At 40.2% G+C, this 21,463-nt stretch overlaps 1 protein-coding gene across 5 annotated transcripts in view; it reads left to right on the top strand.

The window, feature by feature from the left end:
• ATP11A (ATPase phospholipid transporting 11A) overlaps window positions 1-9,296 on the top strand; it is a 216,570-nt gene extending 207,274 nt beyond the window's left edge. For 3 of the 5 annotated variants that reach the window (XM_074963852.1, XM_074963858.1, XM_074963886.1), the window contains one exon: window positions 5,068-9,296. In XM_074963852.1, coding sequence (XP_074819953.1) covers window positions 5,068-5,325 — 258 coding nt within the window. In that variant the 3' untranslated portion in view covers window positions 5,326-9,296. Of the gene's footprint in view, window positions 1-1,976; window positions 2,082-5,067 lie in introns of all 5 variants that reach the window. The other 2 variants (XM_074963867.1, XM_074963875.1) reach the window with 2 other exon arrangements.
• The last annotated feature ends 12,167 nt before the right edge of the window (window positions 9,297-21,463 follow it).

The following is a 21,463-nucleotide window of genomic DNA, read 5'->3' on the forward strand; positions in this document are numbered from 1 at the left end:
GAACAGCAATGATTTTTAGTTTTTGAGTCCCTTAAAATGATAAAGCCTTCTTTATAATATAGTTTAGAGGGCTTCTGCAACAGCTGAAAATATACTGAACCAATTCTGGCTCTACTGAACTTTGTATTTCTAACCTTGAGATTATTTGTGTGTGGTGAACAGCTATTTACCATCCATTACCATTAAAAAAAAAATTTAAAATATCATTTAAAGTCTGTCACCATTTGAAGTTCAATATCAGAGGGGTGTTGTATATGCTGGGATAAAACAATCAATAATTCTGCAAAAGCTTTGGAGGAATCTATTGCTATGAGTAACTTCAGGCCAAAACCGGCATGCACCTCTCAGACAAGTAGGCTCAATAATTACAGTGAAACTATTTGCCTGTGTGAGGCAAGCTGAATTTGACCCTTTAATTTGAAATTACACGTGTATGGTGTTTTCTCTGTTATCTATCATACACTGTGGTCATGTGTTATACCCAAACTGCATTAATTTATTACATTTCCACTACCATTATTTTTCTTCCCTCTAACTAACAGCAGAGATGTCTAATATCTGGCAACACTCATTTGAAAAATGCAAAAGCACTTCAAATTATCTTCTTCCCACTTTTTATTGGCTCTGTAACTGACCGTTATTCTAGTAATTGAAAATATTTATCTAACTCAAAAATGTCAAACATTTTATCTGAGAGTGGTGAAGAATTTTACATTTTTGACCCATTTTTAAAAAAAACACCTTTCCCTTCCATTTGGTTGCTGACTGATATTTTCTCTTTAATATTTTGCTTCAGTCCCAATTGCAGGTCATCCGCCTTGTTGTTAAATCTTTGCCCTTTGTTGTTTCTAGAGGAGCCAAAAATGGTACTTTTGCTTTAGAAAGGAATAATGGGGACTCTACATACTTCCACTTTCCTATGCGTATAGCCCTGTTGAACTAGAGTGCTTTTATTACATCAGTGACCAATAAACTATTATCTTTGTCAAGTCGTTGGCTTCTTCTCTTTTGAAAAAAAGAGGACAGGATTCTGCTGTGGAAGAACTTGAATCCAATGACAACTACTGACCCTGAGTAGTCTTCAAAGTGACCTCCTGTAGCACCAACCCTCATCAGTTTTCAAGTGCAACTGCCTACTTCTTCAGTACAGAATCATTCTGCAAATTAGTAAAGGGGACAATTTGCTCCTTAATTTTGGTGGCTGAGCACTTTGAGCTGACAGCTCATAAATAAGGCTATGATTTTGTCAGGGAGGTCATGCCAGTCACAGAATCGGTGACTTCCAGGGACCTCCGTGACTTCAGCCTGTGGCACCCAGGAGCTGCGGGGTCCTGCGGCAGATCATGGGGGGACTCTGCAGCTCCTCATTTTGTCACCGATATTTTTAGTAAAAGTCACGGACAGGTCACGGCTTCCCTGAATTTTTCTTTATTGCCTCTGACCTGTCCGTGATGTTTTCTAAAAATATCCATGACAAAATCTTAGCTTTACTCATACATAAACATTCTACCAGCATAGCTAATAGCCTTGTTCCAGGGCAGTTTTGACATTCTTATAAGCACTGTGCTGTCAAGTCATTTGATCATGTCATAAGGAAATCTCTTGTTAATACAAATAACTTTTTCTGCTGTAATTAATAAATAGTCAAAAGAGTGCAGCAGAACACATACTCATTACTAGTTAGTTATGGTACACTGTATATATCTCTGAGAGAGTGATTAGTATTCTATCAGTGGAGTTCAAAATGGGATTAAAGCCACTCTGGGTAGGCAGTATGGCTCAGGAAATTAACCTCAGGATTAGGAATATGCATTTTGCTTTAAACTTAACTTTAAAAAAAAATCTGTATTGGAAAATTTGTTGCTTTATATGACCTTGATACAACAGTTAGATTTTTATTCTTTACATCTTGACAAATTCACTCATTTCCCTCATGTATTCAGCAGTAGTCTCAGTGTTTTTCCTCATCCTTGCAGAAGAGTATGAAACATAAAACAACTCTAAATGCACTGGCGAACAGCGATGGGCCACTTCTTGAAGGAACTCTTTCAGCTTCCGAGGCATAATTAGATCAATGCTAGGTAACAGTATTGCACATGTTGCCAGTTTGGAGTCATTTCTGTTGGTGTTCTGTGCTATTTAAAACTAAAACTATTTCCTCCAGAGTTTTTGTTGTGCTTTACCAATTTTGATATATGATATCATTACCATTTTCTTGGAGATCCAAGTTTTTGTATGATGTATGTCATATCACAGGTAAGGTCTTTTTGTCTCAGACATGTAACAGTAAAGGGCCCTGATCCTGCAAAGCAATCTGCCTGCGTGGATCCATACACCCACAAGGGGTCCCACTGAAGAGGATTGGGTTTAAGAGATTAAGTATTGTATGACAATTGCTTTCATATTTATAAACTGCTTGTTCTCATGCTATATCTTGGGTGTTGAATACATAGTATACAAAGAAATAATACTTAATCATTAGCAGTTTATTCGCCATAGCCCTGGTTCTTCTCAGACACATGTATAGACCAAATGCAGACAAAACAAGATGTTAGACATACAGAGTCTTAAAATGCTGTAGGTACTACTGAAAACTCAAACATGGAGCGCCATGTATTATGTCTCTTGTGTGATATATATTCCTGGATGAAAAACTGCATTAGAATGGCATTAAAATTGAAAGTACATAGCAGTAATTTAAGGTAAAAAAAAATCACACAGGGATTTTGTAATTATCTCCAAAACAGGCATTATAAACCCAGAAAATTTGGAGTTTAACATGTTTTGATTTCTTTTAAGGTTAAAGTACAGAAAAGCGTCGTTAAAACACAGGAAGAACCTTAATTCTGCCCTGTGGTGACACCATGCAATAACGATATAGTTACTATTAATGCATTATTCTGGTGTCTGGGGTCCCTGATTAGATTAAACTGCTTTTCAGGTTTTTTCTCTCCTGGTGTCACAACCGAAGTCACCATGGGGAACCTGTGAGGGGGGGTCAGGAAGGGTGAGTGGAAATATAGAGGGTACAGGGGTGTTCATTGGTCTTCAAAGATAGTTGTGGGAGAGGGTGTTATGTACGAGAAGGATCTTGTGTTGAGACCAGGGCTGTGTATCAAGCAGGGACCTGGAGTGGGGATAGAATTCCTGTGTGCCCAGGGCAACAGTGTTTTCCCATGGTACTAGTGGAAAAGCAACATAGGGTCATGAGCTCTTCAAGCACAAAGACATTGAGACTCAGGATCTGGGTCTCCAGTATCTCCAGTCTCATTAATACCAGCTGCCTTACCCAAACAAACTCCCACCTGGACCCATGAATATACCTTGTTTCCCACTTTACTTCTTCCCATGGTTGCCTCACCGTTTCCTGATACCAGAAAACAACAGTGGGGTAATCAAGGGGAGGTCAGAGTGACAGTGTGTGAAGAGAGTGATAGGTGTGTGGGGGAGCCGAGGGGAAAGCATGCAGGGAAGTGGGCTCGGGCGGCAGGGAAGCTGTGTTTTTAGATATCTTGTAACCCTGCAGAGCAAAACACAGGCACTTTATACCATTCTTAGGGGAGTTTCCCAGTTTTGCAGTGTGGACACAAATTGTTTCTAGCCCTGGACAATCCCAAAATAGAAGACCTTGAGCTCATGACATTTTATATATAGAACAACACATCATTTTTAGAGGTATTTAGGGTAACTGACTTTGTGGGTTGAGGGATATGAAATATAGTTCCTGTACACTTCTTTTAAAAAAAATCCTTTAAAAAAAACATTTATAAAATGCTTTCCCATAAGATGCAATGTATACTTATCTGGTTTTTTTCCCTTAATTAATGCCTGTCTTTGGTCTATATATGTTGAAAAGATTCGGGGCTATATTAAATACCCCTCTGCTGAATAATTCCCTGTATTTGTCTCACTGTTTGTCTTCAAAGAGTGATTATACTGTGGAGTTAAAAAGAGAGCCTTATTGCTGGTCTTGAGCATATACAAGTGGTATTTGAGGGTTGTGATTGTTATGAAAGAAATAATGTCTCAGGCAGGTTTTATAAACAGAAAGGGGATGAAATGACTAACAGTGATGTTTTTTTACCTCCTTTTGCCATTTTTTGTTTTGAACAGAGGAGATAGGTTTTATTAATGGTTTATTAATTTGTTAATGGTTTATTCATTACTCACAAGAAAGTGACTGATAGCATTGGCTTGAATGCTTAAGGTTAAGCATTGGCTTAAGGTTTATTTTCCTCTCTATGATATAGCTTCTTTAACCCATAAATATTAGTTATATGTGCATTTGCAGAGGAGAATAGACCACTGCTTTGGGAAGGCCCAGTGCAAATTTCCCCTCAGTCAGTGCACATGTACTTCAGTCTTGTCATGCAATACTGCTATTATTGTAGTCCTGAGTATTTCCTGGGTAGATGTTACCCATTGTGCTCGGTTATGGGGTGATTTTGTAGCATAGATAAATGTTAATGGAAGATTAGACTAAGATAATACTGTGATGTGTAGTATAAATTGCTAAATAGATCCATATGTAATCCAAGCAAGATCTGAATTTAGATCTGCAGAAGTAAAGAGCTAGTGCATTTAACCCCACTGTGCATTATCATCTATTAACATAAACTAGTTAAGGAGAATTCTCTCTCTTTGGAAATGCTGGAGAAAATATATGAAATTATTCTGGCCTTTTTAAAATTTCTGCTACACTGATAAAAGGTCAAGGATGAAATGATATTTAAAGCAATATAGCAAATTATAATGTAAACCTGGTAATAATTCTCAAATTGAAAACAATCCTTCTAATCCCCACTCTGCTCTTTAATGAGACATTATCAACTTTATGTATGAAGAATAGCTGGCTCTCTGATCTCTAAATCTAATGTAAATTAATCATGTAGAAATTGGCTGATTGCTCATCACTTTGGGATTGAAATGAACAAGCCAGACTGGTGCTCTAGTGAGCACTATGTGTGTGCCAAAGGCATAGTGCGTCTATTAAATGACTTTTTTTTAGGATATTTGGCTATTTTATTGTCAACTTACTGTGTGTTATTTCTTTGGTTTTCTTGACAGTTTATGTCCAGGCACTGTCGGGACCACATTTCAGAATTCACACCTCTTGCGTCTCTGAAAAACCCAAGATACAGAAGCAGTGACTGCAGCAATTCCCCAGCCAGGAGGTCTAATTCTCATTCTAAAAAAATGATGTTTACGCACTGGAGAGGCAATGATTATTCAATACTTCCATCCATCTTTGGCTATTCAAATAACCATTGCAATTCCAGTGCAAGATACTGCTACAGTGGGTCAGGTCTGGAAACATCCGTATGACAGATCACCAATTCAAGCCTTTAAGAACTGCATTTTTCTTTCTTTTTTGCAAAAACAGGAAACGTCACAGAACTGTACTAAAATACACTTGGCTTTTCCTGTCTGAAATACTGTTCAGACAAATAGGATCAAGAGCTAGAAGTATGAATCTTTCCAGGCCTGCTGGCCCCTTTTTATGTTTTGAACTGCTGCAGCAATGAACAATCTGCACAGTCTGGTACTGTGAGACTGATAGCACTAGAAATTTTCTTCATGCTATGTCAAGACGTTTGTGCGTTTGTTGCTTCTGTTGTCATTAGTCATTTCTGTATTACTTGAAGTGTATAATTTAAGTCAATGACCTACATTTTGAGATCAACAGTTTTAATTTTCAGCCAGAAGCAATGACCTCAGATAACTCCAGTGAAAGTCACTTAAAGAATATTTAACAAGTGCGGTTTCTGATTTTCCTCTGTACTTTTTTCTTTCTTTGCTCTTTCTGTAGAACATACTGGTGTTTCCTCTGTGCAAATCTGCTTTCAAGAAACACTCTCTAATATTCACTACCTTGTAAGTGGCTAAATCAGGTCTAATATGGTTTTAAGTTAGTTTCCCCTGTAGAAAGGTAGACTAAATAAATTTTGCTTAGACTAGATACATACCATATGGAGTCAAGCTGGCTGTCAAATACATAAAACCATCAATATTGACATTTACTCGGTTACTGAATTTAAGAATTCAGCCTAAAATGTCTGAATTTAAGAATAAATTAACCAGTGTTCCTATCACCTAGCTACCTCTCTGGAAAAGTGCATGTGCATGATTCTAAATTATTCATGTTAGGAAATATTGGTGGGTTAAGCTTTTTCCTGTCAATGATAGGAAATAGTTGTTCATAACCAATCTTTTATGCTACCCAAATAGAATTTTGTTAACATCTCCATTTTTGTTCTTTGATTCTTATTTTGACTTAATGGCTAATGGATCCACTATATGTATCTTATTCTGAAGAAGCCAGTATATGTTTGTTAGTCTTTTGAGACAGAACCACTTGATGGCATGTGTCTATTACTGTGGGTTAAAACATATTTCTGGTAGAAATGAGTCTGACTACAAGCTGTATGAATTATTTAAAGCATTACAGCCAGCTTGTGCTTCCAATTTCTCAGCAGCATTAATTTTACCTTGCACTGTTTTTACTTAGCTATGTACTTGCTTGGTTTTTGTCCAGTGTTTTATTTGGGGTGTAAAAATGCCTCAAGGTTTAATCGAACACTGATCAATTTTAATGTACCCATAGTTAATACCAGATAAACAATCATTTCCATTTATGTTTCTGGCAGGCCATTAGTTAAATGTTTATTTCTAGATGGAAACTAAGTATTTGGGATGAGAGCTGCTGCCTTTATTAGAAAAGTTGACCAGGGTATTGTTTGCAGACTTTTTAGTGCTGTAGATAAGGGGGAAAGGGGAGGATTTCATTTTTGTGTAAAATAACTTAGAAGTACATGTTTTTTAAATACAAGTAAAATCAATTCACTAGGAAATGTTTCACACAAACATTTACAGTGATCTCTTCATAAGAACCAGTGACCTACTGTTAAGAAACACTGGGGAAAACAGCTAGAATTTTTAAAAAGTGAATTGTGAAAACTTCATTATACCAAAGATTAGAGAGAAGAAGAAAAAAGTCTGACAACCTATTCATTGCCCTATAGAATGATATTAGGGCATCTTTACCATTTAACATGTAGCAGTTTTCAGTTTCAAACAATGCCATCATATTGGTCACATACTGTAATATTAATAAATATAAATTTATTTATATTTGCCATTGCATATTTGAATGTCGGTCAGTTAGAACTGTCCCCTGTATAAAACACTGGTGTATGTATTTTAAAAATATAACTTATATGGGTATACGTTTTATACCAGTAGTAGTGACAAATTTCCTGTGTGCAGTTAACAAATTATTTGTAATGTATTTTTTAGAAATCTTAAAATTGCCTTTGCACTGAAATATTTTTCATACTGTGGCTATTTATAGATCTGGTTTACGCATACATTTGTTAACACACCATTTTTATTATTTTTAAATATCTGTTTTGAAGGCTTTTTTAATATTTGAGTTTTGGCCACTTAAATTTTAGCTTACAAAGGAATTGTGGCTGAATGTTAAAATTCTAAAGAATGTTAAATTAGAAATTTAGGTCTCTTGCTCTATCAATCTCACCCAAACTACTGATGTTTTGATGCTGTTTATTATAGTAGTGATTACTGTGATACATTTTCTGCTTATATACTATTACGCTCACTTTTTTTATTCTGTAAAGCCTCATCCTTTTCGATTTTTTTCTCATTTCCATCCTTCAGCCTTAAATCAGAAGACTTTGGCTTGATCTTGAAAATGCTTCATTCCTGCGCTGCCTACTAACAAAACAGTTTACTGCAACCTTCTTACAGCCCAACTCTTACCTAGAAATCATTGACAGAGATTTTATACAGGCTGAAACACTTTGTGTTTGGGGAGTTGTTTAAAGGACAAAATAGTTTTATTTAACAAAGTCATTTTTGGGAGGGAGAGAGATGTTTTGCATTTACTAAGTCAAAGCAGAAATATCTATTAAAACTTTTAGTTAAATAGTTGTACTATATTTGTCTGCAAAAATATGCCATCTAAATGAAAAAGGCATATGTTCTCAAAATTAATTTACACTTGATACATCTTTCCTTCAGTCCCTTGTTACTATAGCCAACCTAGTCCAATGCAGCAGATGTTAAACTCAAGAGTTTCACTGTAAACGGATCAGATAGGACACACGTGTAAATGTAAGTTATATCTAAACAACATTAGAAGGTTGTATTATTAATGCGACATGGTCATTTGATGGACTTTTGTATGATGAAAGAAATTTCAGGAAGACGAAAAGAACAATTCATATAACTCCTCACTTGCCTTGTTTAAATTGTTGCAGCTTTAACAACAAAATATCTTCATAACTGCTTTTATAAATGTATTGGAATTGGTAGGCATCAACCAAATGTTTGTGAAGACTTAAAGTATTTCAAGCTTCTTAGCTACTGAAGTTCATGTATTCCTGCAGTGGCTAGTAGCAAAATACTGGAATCATTTTCATTGTATGGTACACAGTAATTAATATGGTTTGTTCAACCACTTAATATAAAAGCTTACAGTTTACTTTCTTGCTTGCATTAGCCTGTTTGTCTTGATCCCACTGGCTTGCAAGTATAAAAGGAAACAAGTTTAATTGAGGAACTGCACTATTTTGGAAAGCCAGTGGGATCATTGTGATCATGCTACTGTCCGTGAACAAAGCTTTAATGGAAATTTGTCAAAGTATTATGAAAGTGTAAGTATACATGATTCTACTTTGCAGAATAATCTAAAAATCAGTTTATGTAGCTTTAATTTTTTACCATATGAACATATACAGACTTTAAATTGTGGTGCTTCTGACTTGTTGTATTGTGTGCATATACTGTCCCTTAAAATATCCTCATTATATAATGTAAAGTAGACTCTGCAAAAGTGCTGTTGGGAATGGGGGGAGAGTTATCAGTGCATTAACCATTTAAGATCTCTCTAGTCTTCTGCACCAAATACTGACATTTATTTTTAATTGTACAATGATAGGTGCATTTATCTGAAAATAAATCAGCCTTCAAATCTAAGGTTTAGATTATCCTGTAACACTTCATTCACCTGACCTAAACAGTCAAATAATCATACATTACGGTAAAGTTTATTTTCAATGCTATTTTCAACTTTTGTTTCTATAGATACCCACACATAACTTGTTTATATATACTCATTCATATTTTGGACATTTCTATAGAATATATAAGCAGGAGATATGAATCTGTTTGCAATAAAATAAAAATTAAAGACTGGTTTAGCTTGGTGATAAGCAATTAAAAACATTTAAGGGTCAATATGAAATGATTTCTTCTTAACCTGTAATAAACTGTAAGTAGATAATAGACTAATAAAGTAGTGTTTTAATCTTACACTGATGTGTTTGTATTCACATTTTATTTTAGTCGTCTGATTGTGTCAGCTTCAGTGAGCTTTGTTCATCGTGACCAAGACTTTTTTCTTTTGCAGTAGTTTGAAAAAGGTGTTACATTTTCAGGAAGCCATATGTAGCCAGAAGAGGAACAGAGTGATAAAAATGAGAGTTCACTGGAGGCTTAGGTGTAAACACAAAATCACTCACTCTGGATTGGTATTAGTGCAGAGGTTCTGGGTTAATACAAATTGGCACCAGTCTGGCAAAGCTTCATTCCTTACATGCAGTTTTACAGCCAGCAAGCTGAAAAAAATTCCAAACAAAAACTATAAACCATACCATGTAGCATATATTTTTCCCTAGTATTCTTTGCCCTGGAAAACCTGGGTCCCCCCGAGTAAAACCCTTCTTTTAAGGTGTTTTCCAATAGGTAGGGCACTACCAAATTCATGGTCCATTTTGGTCAACTTCACAGTCATAGGATTTTTAAAATTGTAAATTTCATGATTCTAGATATTTAAATCTGAAATTTCACAGTGTTGTAACTGTAGTGCTCCTGACCCAACTCTGAAGGCAAGAGTACAGAAGTAAGGGTGGCATGGTATGGTATTGCCACCTTTACTTCTGTGCTGCTGCAGGGGGAGCGCTGCCTTCAGACCTGGGTGCCCGGCCAGCAGCTGCCACTCTCCAGCCGCTCAGGTCTGAAAACAGCACAGAAGTAAGGGTGGTGATACCGACCCCCCCTAAAATAACCTTGCGATGCCCCTCCTTCCCCCCACACACACGACTCTCTTGGGTAAGGAATCCTGGCTTGTCAAGGACTCCTCTGCAAGATGCTCCTGGGGCAGACAGCAGAAGGGACCTGAGGTTCCCACCCGGGACCACCAAAATATCTGTATGCACCATCACACTGTAAGGGAGATAATACATTTGTAGACCGCTAGTGTTAAAATAGGTGTATTAATATTGCCATGACTTCAAAATAGCTCATTAGAAGTCTGAAAGACACAGTGATTAATGAGTCCATAGCACAATGTATGGGTCAGATCAAGTGTACAGGAAAGCTTGGTTTTATCGATTTATTTATTCATTTCAGAGAATATTGTTAGGATCATTTCTTCTCTTTTGATCAGATTTAATTTCTGCATAACATTGAGTTATCCTGGACAAAAGAAATTAGAGATTTTTATGAAACCTGAAGATTTTCCTCAACCCCATCACAAAATATGAGGTCAAGAAATCCCATGTTTTATTTTAAGACACACAATCATTCAGAAATATTTATTAGTTTAACTGAACTGCTTCTGTTGCTGACCCAAGTTTTAAAGAAAAGCTACATCATAAAATACTTTAGATTATAGCTATCCCACTCCTTTCTTCAAAATGAAATCTTGGTAAGAATTAATTAAAAACCCCGCTAAACAGAATTCTTACTGAAACATTCTAAAGATCAATATTTAATATCCGAACAACAGAAAAGAAGTAGAAGAACTGTCTAAAAACTGGATTTGTCAAAACAATACCTAAATTTTCCCATAAGTATTAATATTGCATAAGAAAATATTGTTTAATAATTTCTAATCTGCCTAGTCTTCGTTTCAGCATTTATGCACACTGAGCTATGGAGAGGTTGCAGTGGGAGCACCAGTGACGTCTAAGGTTAGAGTAAAAATCATTATACAACCTAACTCCCTGATTTTAGTCATTCATAACGCTGAAACTTTTACCTTTTGATGTTTTTCATACTAGGTCTCTGCCTCAAAGTGAATTTGTTTAGGAAACTTTGAGCCAAAATAATTCCATTTTTCAGTAGAAGGGAAATGGAAAAAATATACGCTTTTCCCATAATTTTTTTAAAAAATGTTGTTTGACTTTGTTTTGAACAGAGTTACAGTCAAAATGGCTGCGTCTGAAATTCGAAATAGAAATAGTCCTCGCTGAAAAGAAGTGTGTTTGTGTTCTGCAAACATTTGCAAACTTTTGTAAATTGCATACTGAGGTATGCAGTATATATTTTTGCTAAGTTGGTAAAGTGCAGAAAAAAATAAAAGTTCACTAAACGTATGTGTGTAACTAAGGTAGCTGTAGAATGAACTGTGTGATGAAACATTGCTTTGTATCACCAGGGACACCTATAACTGGGACTTCGTAAGTTACGCAAAATCTCCTTGTAAAGCATGCAGAAGCTAAGGAATTCTTAGAGAATGAAGTTCCTTTTTGTTCCTTTTAAAATCTTTGAGTTAAAAACCTAGGAATTTCCATACCAAAACTGTTAACAGAATATTAGGGTTGAATTATGATTTATGGTCACAGTAAGCGGCTCAGGCCCTCCTCTTGGCATAAACCAAATTGTAGTGTTTATACCTCTGCTGGCAGTGTCAACTAACTGACCACTTTAATTAAGCTTCATAAGCCCCCATGTTCCCATTCAAACAGTTTGAGCTGTTCAGGTATCATGGCTTTGAATTCCACATGCCCCTCTCCCCCATCCCTTTGGCTAGGGGAAGTTGGAAATTGAAACACAAAAAGTTAAGATTTTCTTTGTAATGTTACTTCGGCTAAATTTGTGATATTTTATAGACTGATACATATGTAAGAACTATCTTAATATATTGCTTATATTTTAAAACCCTAAAATATGGGATGCAGAATATGGCAGAGGTAGCATTACTCTGAGAATGTTTTCATTTCCACATTTCTGAGTATTTAAATTCATAAACATAACACTGGAGTCCCAGACAAAAAGCATGTTAAGACAGAGTTAAGGTTGAGGGAACATGTTCATATTTTAGGATACAACACCATTGTAGAGTATTTTAATTATCCCATAACAAAGCATTAGAAACCTAGGAAATTCAGAGTTAAGGTTAAACCTGAAAGAAATCAGAAATTATTAAAATATAGAAAGGTATGGTACGCTTAGTTAAGGTACACATGGTTTTCCTGTCCCATGAACATTTTTGAGATTTCAAAATTTTTCCCATTCTCCATTGGGGCCCCTGATGGTGGATATTGTTCTCTGACCAGAAGTTCCCTCCTGGACCCAAGAAACCTGCCACAAAAATTTTCTATGAAAAGTTTCAACAAATTAGCATTTTCTGCCATCCATGTGCAAATTACTTGGCTACAATCTGTATTTGTTTCCACCGGACATTTGAAATGCATCTTACTGTTTTGATATTGTTCTGAATATTGGGGATGATGAGGTACATCGATTTAGCATTGCAGTTGCTTTTATACCCCTAACAAAGGGGTTTACTCCATAGGAAGAGGGACGAGATCATCACAATGTGTAAATGAAGGAGCTTCCACTGCTGCACAACTGTATTCAAGAATAGATATATTTTGTGCTTTGCTGGAATACGTTTAACATACAAGCTCAAGAGGAAAGGGCAAAATATTAACAACTCCTCCTCCAGGTATCACAAGCTAAAAATAGTGGAATAAAGATATAACAAAACAGCAGCAAATAGGAATGTTGGGGCTTCAGCAAAGACTCGTGCACAAGCCAAGAGCTAGATGGAATTATAGCCTCATCCTTCAAAATGTGGTTTGTTCGACTACTGGTCTGTATGTGTATTCCACATGTAGGTACACATGTGCTTCATGCACCTGAGACCAGAGATTTGTACCCAGAAATGGTGTTGGTTTGTGCATCTGCAGTTACTCTCTGAACCAAGGGCCTAAACAGTGGCACAGACTGATGCCTCTCCAGTTCCTTCTTACTGCCACATGGTCTGAGGATTCTGTGTCCATTTCGATCTTCCTCTGCTTTTAATACCTGTAAATAGTTTTTAGTAAGTTTAAACTTTGTGTTTTTATAGCTAGTATAGTTAGTGCTCTCTGCCTCAGGGAGCCTCTCCCCATGGAGGATCATGCCAAGACTGTATCTCCTGCCCCTGTTTCTTCTCCATCAGTGATGAACACCGCTACTGCCTTGGAGAGCTTACACTGCCACCAAGTGCAGCATCTGCCGCTCCTTCCTGCCTCAAGCGTTTGAGGGACAAGAACTCCACCTGCAGAAGCATCTCATGAAGGAAGCCATGAGACCCCAGTTGGATCCAGGCCAGAGAGACTACCCTGTACAGTGGCCTCAGACTGCAAGTAGCACCCTTCTGAGCATGAGCTCTGGAGTAGACACCAAAATAGTTGTCTAAGAAACCCCCTCATGAGAGTAGGGGAGATGACCATAGCAGTAAGGACAGATCCCAGTACAGATCTGCCTGTAAAATAAACGGATCCTTCCTTATTTTGGTCCAAATCAGGTGAATCCTTGCACGCAGGTCCTAAAGAAGTAGATCTGCGTAAACCTTCTGTCCGAGAAGGTAAGGTGCAGATGAAAAAGGAGCCCATAGTTCCAGCTGCATCCCACAGGCCAAAAGAGGAGTACCCACCAGTCCCATCTGGGAGCTTCATGTTGGACCCCCCGTTCAGTGGTTCCAGCACACTCTGACTGGGATCCTCTGATTAATCAGTCCCCACCTCAGGGACTCTGCAAGCTCCAGGAAGGACTGAAACCCTTATCTTGCTGGAACATATTTTCACTCTGCCTTATCCACAGTCCTCTCTTCTGTCAGGCCTGGTCCTCCTTAGAGACATTTTAATGCCAGAAACCACTTTGAGAAGAGGATCCTCCCCTACTGCACCCACAAGTTAGAGCATTCTTCCACTGGAACCAATGGCACCTCTGGTAGAACAAAAGCCTACCTTTTCATTGGACGTATCTGATGCTCCAGACTAGCCTTCCCCCAGGCCCTCTAGGAAACAAGCCCGACCATCCTCTTTCTCCAGGTTATGACTACATAGGGGGCTGTTGGTACTCTATGCCTTGGGGGCCCCTCTGAATGGTTGATCCTTCCTACTGGCCTTACTGGGCCCCAGGGAATCTGCACCACAGACAACCCAGATCCGTGCAAGAATTCCACCAACTGTCTTCTCCCAGCTGTCAGAGTTTGCGGAGAAAACAGTCAAACAGGTCCTAACGAGTGTCTTTCTCCTGACTTGGTAAGGCAATTGCTCCATCATCTCCTTCCCCATCTGATGACCGTAGGCAATACCAGGAACCATTACAGAAGGTGGCAACCAAGCTCCATGTAACTCTTGAGGAGGTCCAAGACACACAGCATGGTTTATTGGACATTCAGCAACCCCTTTGACCTTAGTAAGGTGGCCCTCCCAGTCAACAAGGCCATTGTGGAACCCACCAGGTCTGTGTCATACCCCTGCCTCCTGTGCCCCTACTGTAAAAAGGGCTGACAAATGTATTTGTGCTGACTAAAGGGCAGAGGTTTTTAGTTACACAACCAGTGCCCAAATCCTTAATCGTGCAGTAGTTACAGCGAGGTCCAGGATGCGACACAACCAAGACCGCTCCAACTAACAAAGGTGCTAAATGCCTTGATTTCTTGGGGAGGAAGGCATTGTTATCAGCTAGTCTCCAGTTCACAGTTGCTAACTACCCTCGGTACTGTTAGCAAAGTACAATTTCCTAAATTATTCTAAATATTTGGAATTCAGAGACAAACTTTCCCAGGGAGACATAGCTCAGTTCCAAGCCCTCATTGATGAGTCAGGTTGGTGTCTAAAACATCACTCCAAGCAGCAGCGGACACTGCTGACACTGCATCTAGAGCCATTGCCACAGTTGTAGTCATGAGGTGCGAATCATGGCTTCACTCCTTGGGTCTCTGTGTTGGAGTGGATTAGGCCTAGAGCCCCTTTGAGGCTTCAGGGTTCTACCACACCCCATCCCAGAAAGGAGCAGTAGAGAAGTCCTCCAAGTGGCCTAGAGTGGCTGGGGGGAAGCAGCCACTCAGGGAGCAGTCAATCAGGGCCTAGGAAGGCCATATAAAACTCTCTGCAGAGCTGGAGATAGTGAGTTGCTGCCTAGAGCTGGAGGTGTGAGGACTGTGTTCCTGGCTGGCTGACTGACAGAAAGAGCAGCAGGACCACGGACAGCTTAGTGCTGGCAGGGACCAGGGCAGTGAAAAAGAGCTCTTGGCTGGCTGCTAGGCCTGAACACAGAAGAGCCCTGAGCTAAGGGTGAAGCATTGGTGAAGGCTGGGGCCAAGGGGAAGTGCCCCAGGGAACTGAAGGCAGCTTTGTTAAAGGGACAGGGTGGCGCATGGCTGCTATTGTTAGGGTCCCTGGGCTGGGATCTGGAGTAATGGGCAAGCCTGGGTTACCCCTGTAGGTCACTGGGGAAGTGACTTGCAACTGGACAGTGATAAACCCCCAGAAGGGGATCTGAACTAGTTAGTGACCCAGCTGGAGAGCTGGGCCCAGAGAGGGCAAAACCATTGCCTGCAGTGAGGAAACCCTGGGGATACGGCCTGACACCAGGGCCAGAACTGTTTAAAGATTGCAGACACACCCAACCCAAAGGAGCGCTTGCAAGAAGTGGTTGCCATGCTGTTACAGTTCCCCAGGGTGGGGGCAGAATACCATTGAGGAGTTGCCCTTTGATAAATTTAATTTCTTGAATGAGAAAACCAACAAATCCCTACACTCTCTTGATGCTAGGACAACTCTCCACTCTGTAGGCATTTGCACCCTGGCCCAAAGAGAAATCACCACAAGCAAACCTACAGATCCAGCTTTACCCCCCAGGCATTTTATCATCAATGCCCTTATAAACCACCACACAATGACAAAGGGTTCAAAGATCCACATCTGCAGCTTCCTCTGCCTCTATGACTGCTGCCAATCCCCACCTGCTATCTAAGGGTTTCTTTGACAGATGCTCGAGGACTGCATACTGATATTGATGCCATGCCATATTGCCCCCCAAACCTTTGGCTACCTAACCGACTTTGCACACAACTAGAGGGCAATAAAAACAGACAAATGGGTACTAGAGATCATCCACTCTGGTTACACAATTGAGTTTAGCTCCCCTCTCGGCCTCTTCTCAAGGATCACTCTCACAGGGACATCCTTCATCAGGATGTGAGCTCTGTCCTCCAGTGAAGGTCCATAGAGCATCCTTCTACTCCTGCTATTTCACAGCTCCCAAGAAAAATGGAGGCTGGAGACCAATTCTTGATCTACGCCAACTAAAGATCTTTATTTGCAAATCAAAATTTCTTGTGGTAACACTGGCATCAATAATTCCCTCCCTGGAGGAGAGCACATGGTTTGCGGCCCTTGATGTGAAAGATACTTGCTTTTACGTAGCTATTCACCACTCCCACAGAAGGTTTTTCAGATTCATGATAGGACAAGAGCACTACCAGTTTGGAGTACTCCCATTCGTGCTGGCAACAGACCTGAGTTCTTCATGCAAGTCTTCTCTGTGTTGACAGGCCAGATGAGAGGCAATGGCTACACCATCTTCCTATATCTGGATGACTAGCTACCAATGAGCAGATCAAGCTAATAGGTCCAGGCAGCAGCCCTATTCTTACTCCACCTCTGACATCATTGGGGATTTGTCTAAACAAAAAAGTCCACTTTGACTCCCATAAAGACTATAGATTTCATAGGAACAATCTTAGACTCATCCTCAGGAAAGGCCTACTTCTCTATAGATAGATTTCAGACTGTGGGCATATGGATAAATCAAGTCACCCTCAACCCACAGTCAACATCTGTCTTTTCCTCCTAGGCCACATGGCTGTATGTCATACATAACGCTGTTTGCCATGCCCCTCCACTGCCTGCAGGCCTGAGTTTGGTCTGTTTACTCATTAGACAAGGAAAACATGAATCCCACAGAAGGTCAGAGCCTCTCTCATATGGTGGACAAAAGTAGACCAGGTGTGAGTGGGAGTTGCCCTTCTTCCAACCATACCCAAGACCAACCGTAATTACAGATGAATCCCTCAGGTTGTAAAGCCCATATTGACAATCATATTGCACATGGTTCCCATGGGAAGCCAGAATGCATATCAGTCTGCTGGAGATGAAGGCAGTTCACCTATCCTGCAACACATTCCTCCCCCTCATATGCTTCCAGTACATCCAAATAATGTCGGACAACATGACATCAGTTTTTTTATATAAACAGGACGGATCAAGATCTCTTCTTCTGTGTATAGAGGCAGTGAATTTATGGAACCATATCACACTCTCAGCGACATACCTACCAAGTGTGAAGAACAATCTGGCAGACCATTTCAGCAGGCATTTCTCCACAGACCATGAGTGGGAAATTCTCAGTTCTGTCTTTACCGAAATCATTACCCAGCAGGGAACACCATCTTGGGACTATTCAGATCCCCAAAAAACAAGAAATTCAATCTCTACTGATCCAGATCAGCATTAGACAGACTCCTTTTGTTATCCTGGATGGACTATCTAAGGTGCACCTTTCCTACCATCCCTCTGCCACCCCAGGTTCTCCAGAAGATTTGCCAGGGTTATTTTCATTGCACCCAATTGGCCCAAACAGTTGTGGTGTCTGAACCTTCTAGGTATATCATTCTATTCTCCTATCTATATTTGACCCTTTTTGGATCCATTAATTCAAGAGAATGGCAGGATCAGACATCCCAACCCAGACCCTCTTCATCTCCTGGCATGATATTTGAATGGGCATCAGACCTGGGACGTTCATGTTCAGAGGCTGTCCAAACTATTCTCTATCATAGCGGAAAAATCTCCATTAGAAAATGCTGTCTGTCTACATGGAAGTGTTTCTCTACCTGGTCACAACAGAAACAGTTATCACCAGAATGGGCCAGTATCCCAGAAATGTTGGGGCTTTCCATTAGCTCGTTGATGGTCCACCTGGCAGCAGTCATTTTGCATTCCATCCTCTGGTGGAAGGCCACTCTATTCACACTGCCACAATTCAATTCCTGAAAGGCCTCATTAAAACCTTCCTACTGGTGACAAAACCCACATCACAATGGGACCTCAGTGTTGTACTCTCAGCTTTTACCAAACCATCCTTTGAACTGATGGCTGCATGTTCTATACCAGACCTTTCCATGAAGGCTGCTTTGTTAGTTGCTATCACATCAACCAGACAGATGAGTGAACTGGGAGCACTCACGGGTGACTTGCTCTGCACCATATTTCATAAAGAGTCTCCCTTCATCTCTACCCAAAACTCATCCCTAAGGTAATTTCAGAATTTCACATGAACCAACATCATGCTTCCAGCAAAGAAAAAGGCTGCACTCCCTCGACATCAGGTGGAGCTTGTCCTTCTATCTACAAAGAAGGAAACCAATTAGGAAAACACCAAGGCTGTTTGTTGCTGTTGCAGAGCAATTATGAGGACAAACTTTATCGGCCCATAGATTTTCTAAGTGGATCTCTGGATCCATCATTCACTGTTTAATCAGTTGACATGTATTCCTCCCCCAGATGGGGGGAGGGCTCACTGTACGACAGCACAAGCAATCTCAATGGCATCTCTTCTATATGTACCAATACTGGACATTAGTAAGGCAGCTACTTGGAGCTCCATCTGCACCTTTGCAAAGCATAACACCCCATTCCTGATTTCTTTTGGCAGATGTAGCTGTGTGGTCAGCAGTTCTGGTCATCCATACCAACTGCATCCTTGCACCCTCCTTATGTTTGATTACTGCTAACCAATCACCCATGTGTGGAATACACATAGGGACCAGTACTCTAAGAAGAAGTGGAGGTTACATGCCTGTAACTGGAGGTTCTTTGAGATGTGTGGTCCCTATCTGTATTCCACTGCCTGCATTCCTTCCCCTCTGCTTCAAACCTTTTCTGATTCATGGTAGAAAGAACTGGAGGTGTGTTGGTCCGCACTGCCCATTCGGATCACGATGAGCAACTATGCAAGCGTGGAGCAATGGACGCTATTTGCTACAAATCTCCAGTCTCAGGCACATGGTGCAAATGCGTACCCACAGGTGGAATACGGATAGGGACCATGCATCTTGAAGAACTTCCAGTTACAGGTAAGTTACCTCCATTTTTCTTGTCTCTAATACATAGATTAGAGGGTTGGCAAGAACTGAATATTGCACCATGAAGATGTAGGTTTGTGTAGAAGCCACGCCTCCCTGAAAACTCACCACCACCCCGCCGTCCTCAGGCTCTTACTATTTATTATTATTTGTATTACGATAGCGCCTAGGACCCCTTGTCCCAGACAAGGCCCCACTGTGCTACGCACTATACTAACACACGACAAAAAAAACAAACAGTCTATTAGATGTCTTCACTCACCTGGGGCTTGTGTTGGATTCTGTGTAGCTGCTCCAACTCCACACATGTGCACACTAACACACGTATTCTCCCTCTCTCTGTCTCTCTTTAATGCGTATGGGTCTCGCAGGAAGTGACACCGCCTCCTATAATGCTGCAAGGAACTTCTTGAGTGGGGGGGAAGGGAAATGGAAGAGTAGCCCTCCACGCTGCCTACGCTCACTCGCTCTCTCTCACACACACACACACACACACACACACACAAGCAGGTGCTGGAAAAAGTCCCCAGGAAACTTTCAGGGGCAGATCTTTCCCTTACCACCCCAAAATCCCTACCCCCTAGTTGTAAGTATCTCTCCTAGTATATATTTGCTGGGAAGCTCAGGGGTGGAGAAGCCTTATGTGATGGTAGGGGCTACCTGCCCCTGCTCGGTTCCTCAGCAATTGCAGTCAGACTAGCTTCACACACATGGGTGTGCTGTCACAGAATTTGTGGTGCAATCCAGACCAATAAGGGGTTGTCATCTCTTATCCTGTAACCCTGAATGCCTCACAGTGCTTTGCTACTGTAATACCTGCCCTGGGACACTAACAGTCAGCAAACAAACAAACATGCAGGTTACACCAAGTGTCTCTATGACTGCAGCCCTGGTCCAGCAACTATGACCCCAGCAGTCTGCCAGCAACACACCCGTCACTCTACTAGCCTTGGTTTTACTACTTGCAGTGTAACCCAACTCACTCCCAGTCCCAAATTTTCCCAAATGTGCTCTAATATGTCTAGTCCTCTCCTGGACAGTTCCTCAAAAGGCACACAAGTACATCAAAGCTTATTAACTTCACTGGATTAAATACACCCTTCCATTTAAACACAGCACTGAGTTCATTTATAGTAAAAATAAGTGTATTAACCATAGGACAAAAGTTAAATGATGCCAGGTAAAAGGAATAAAGTCAGAAAGGGTTGCAAACAAATAAAAGTGAATACACACATCTAATAGTCTAAAAAACTTAATCTAGCAAGATATAGCCTTTATACAAGATGATTTATCTCACCAGTCGGTCATTCTTCTTCCCAGCCATGACTGACTTGGCATCAGTCTGGACCTTCTACAGAATTACAAAATGCTGGTTTCCCTTTTCGTACTAGGTGAAAAATCTTTTCCTAAGCAGAGTTCTGACCTATATTCAGTTTCCAGAGACTTCAATCCCTCCTTGGTTGAAGGGACCATCTTTCTCACCTTGTCTAGTAATGGATGCCAAAGATGGCTTCTGTTTTTGCTCATACCTTCTGAAGTTCAATCACTTTATTTCAAGAGGCAGGATGATCTCATGTTGTTCTTACCTTCCTGTGGACTTTCCATCCCTTTGCTAATTTCTATGTAAGTGGGGCTTCCATTGTTTTAGTTTACACCTTGCTTAATCTCACAGGAGACCAGTAGATAGTTACCTTCTCTCCTGGCTGGTAGGGAACCTGTTTGGCCATAGACTTTAAAACATAATATCATCAAATATCCATATTTCATCATATAGTGTGCATACAAACATTTCACAATATTAACCACCAGTATGGCATTAACTTTCAGAAAAGACTACACTCTATACACTTTTATAAACACAATAATATTGTATAAAATCAGTTGGTTCAATTGCTTATCACTTGAGGTTCAGCCTCCTTGTCTTTTATAGAGCAATAAACCTTTGCAATATATTCTTTGAAAAGTAAAACCTAGACCAAGCTTCTCTCTTCTGCAGGGGTGTAGACGCCATGCTGTCTTCCCCCTCACTTGTTGGCTTGATAGCTTTGTTTACCTATTATGTAAAAATGGACCTTCATTGTCTTTGCCTGGAGACCAGGGTAGTCAGAGAAAAAATACACATTCTTCTTGGAGTGTTTGCCCACGTCGAATCCATTCTAGGTGTGCGTGTGCCCATGTGTGTGGTCGTCAGAGTTTTTTGCCTTAGCAGTATCTGTAGGGTCAGCAGTGGTG

This window comes from Natator depressus, chromosome 1 (assembly GCF_965152275.1).
Source record: "Natator depressus isolate rNatDep1 chromosome 1, rNatDep2.hap1, whole genome shotgun sequence".
In the NCBI taxonomy this organism is placed as follows: domain Eukaryota; kingdom Metazoa; phylum Chordata; order Testudines; family Cheloniidae; genus Natator; species Natator depressus.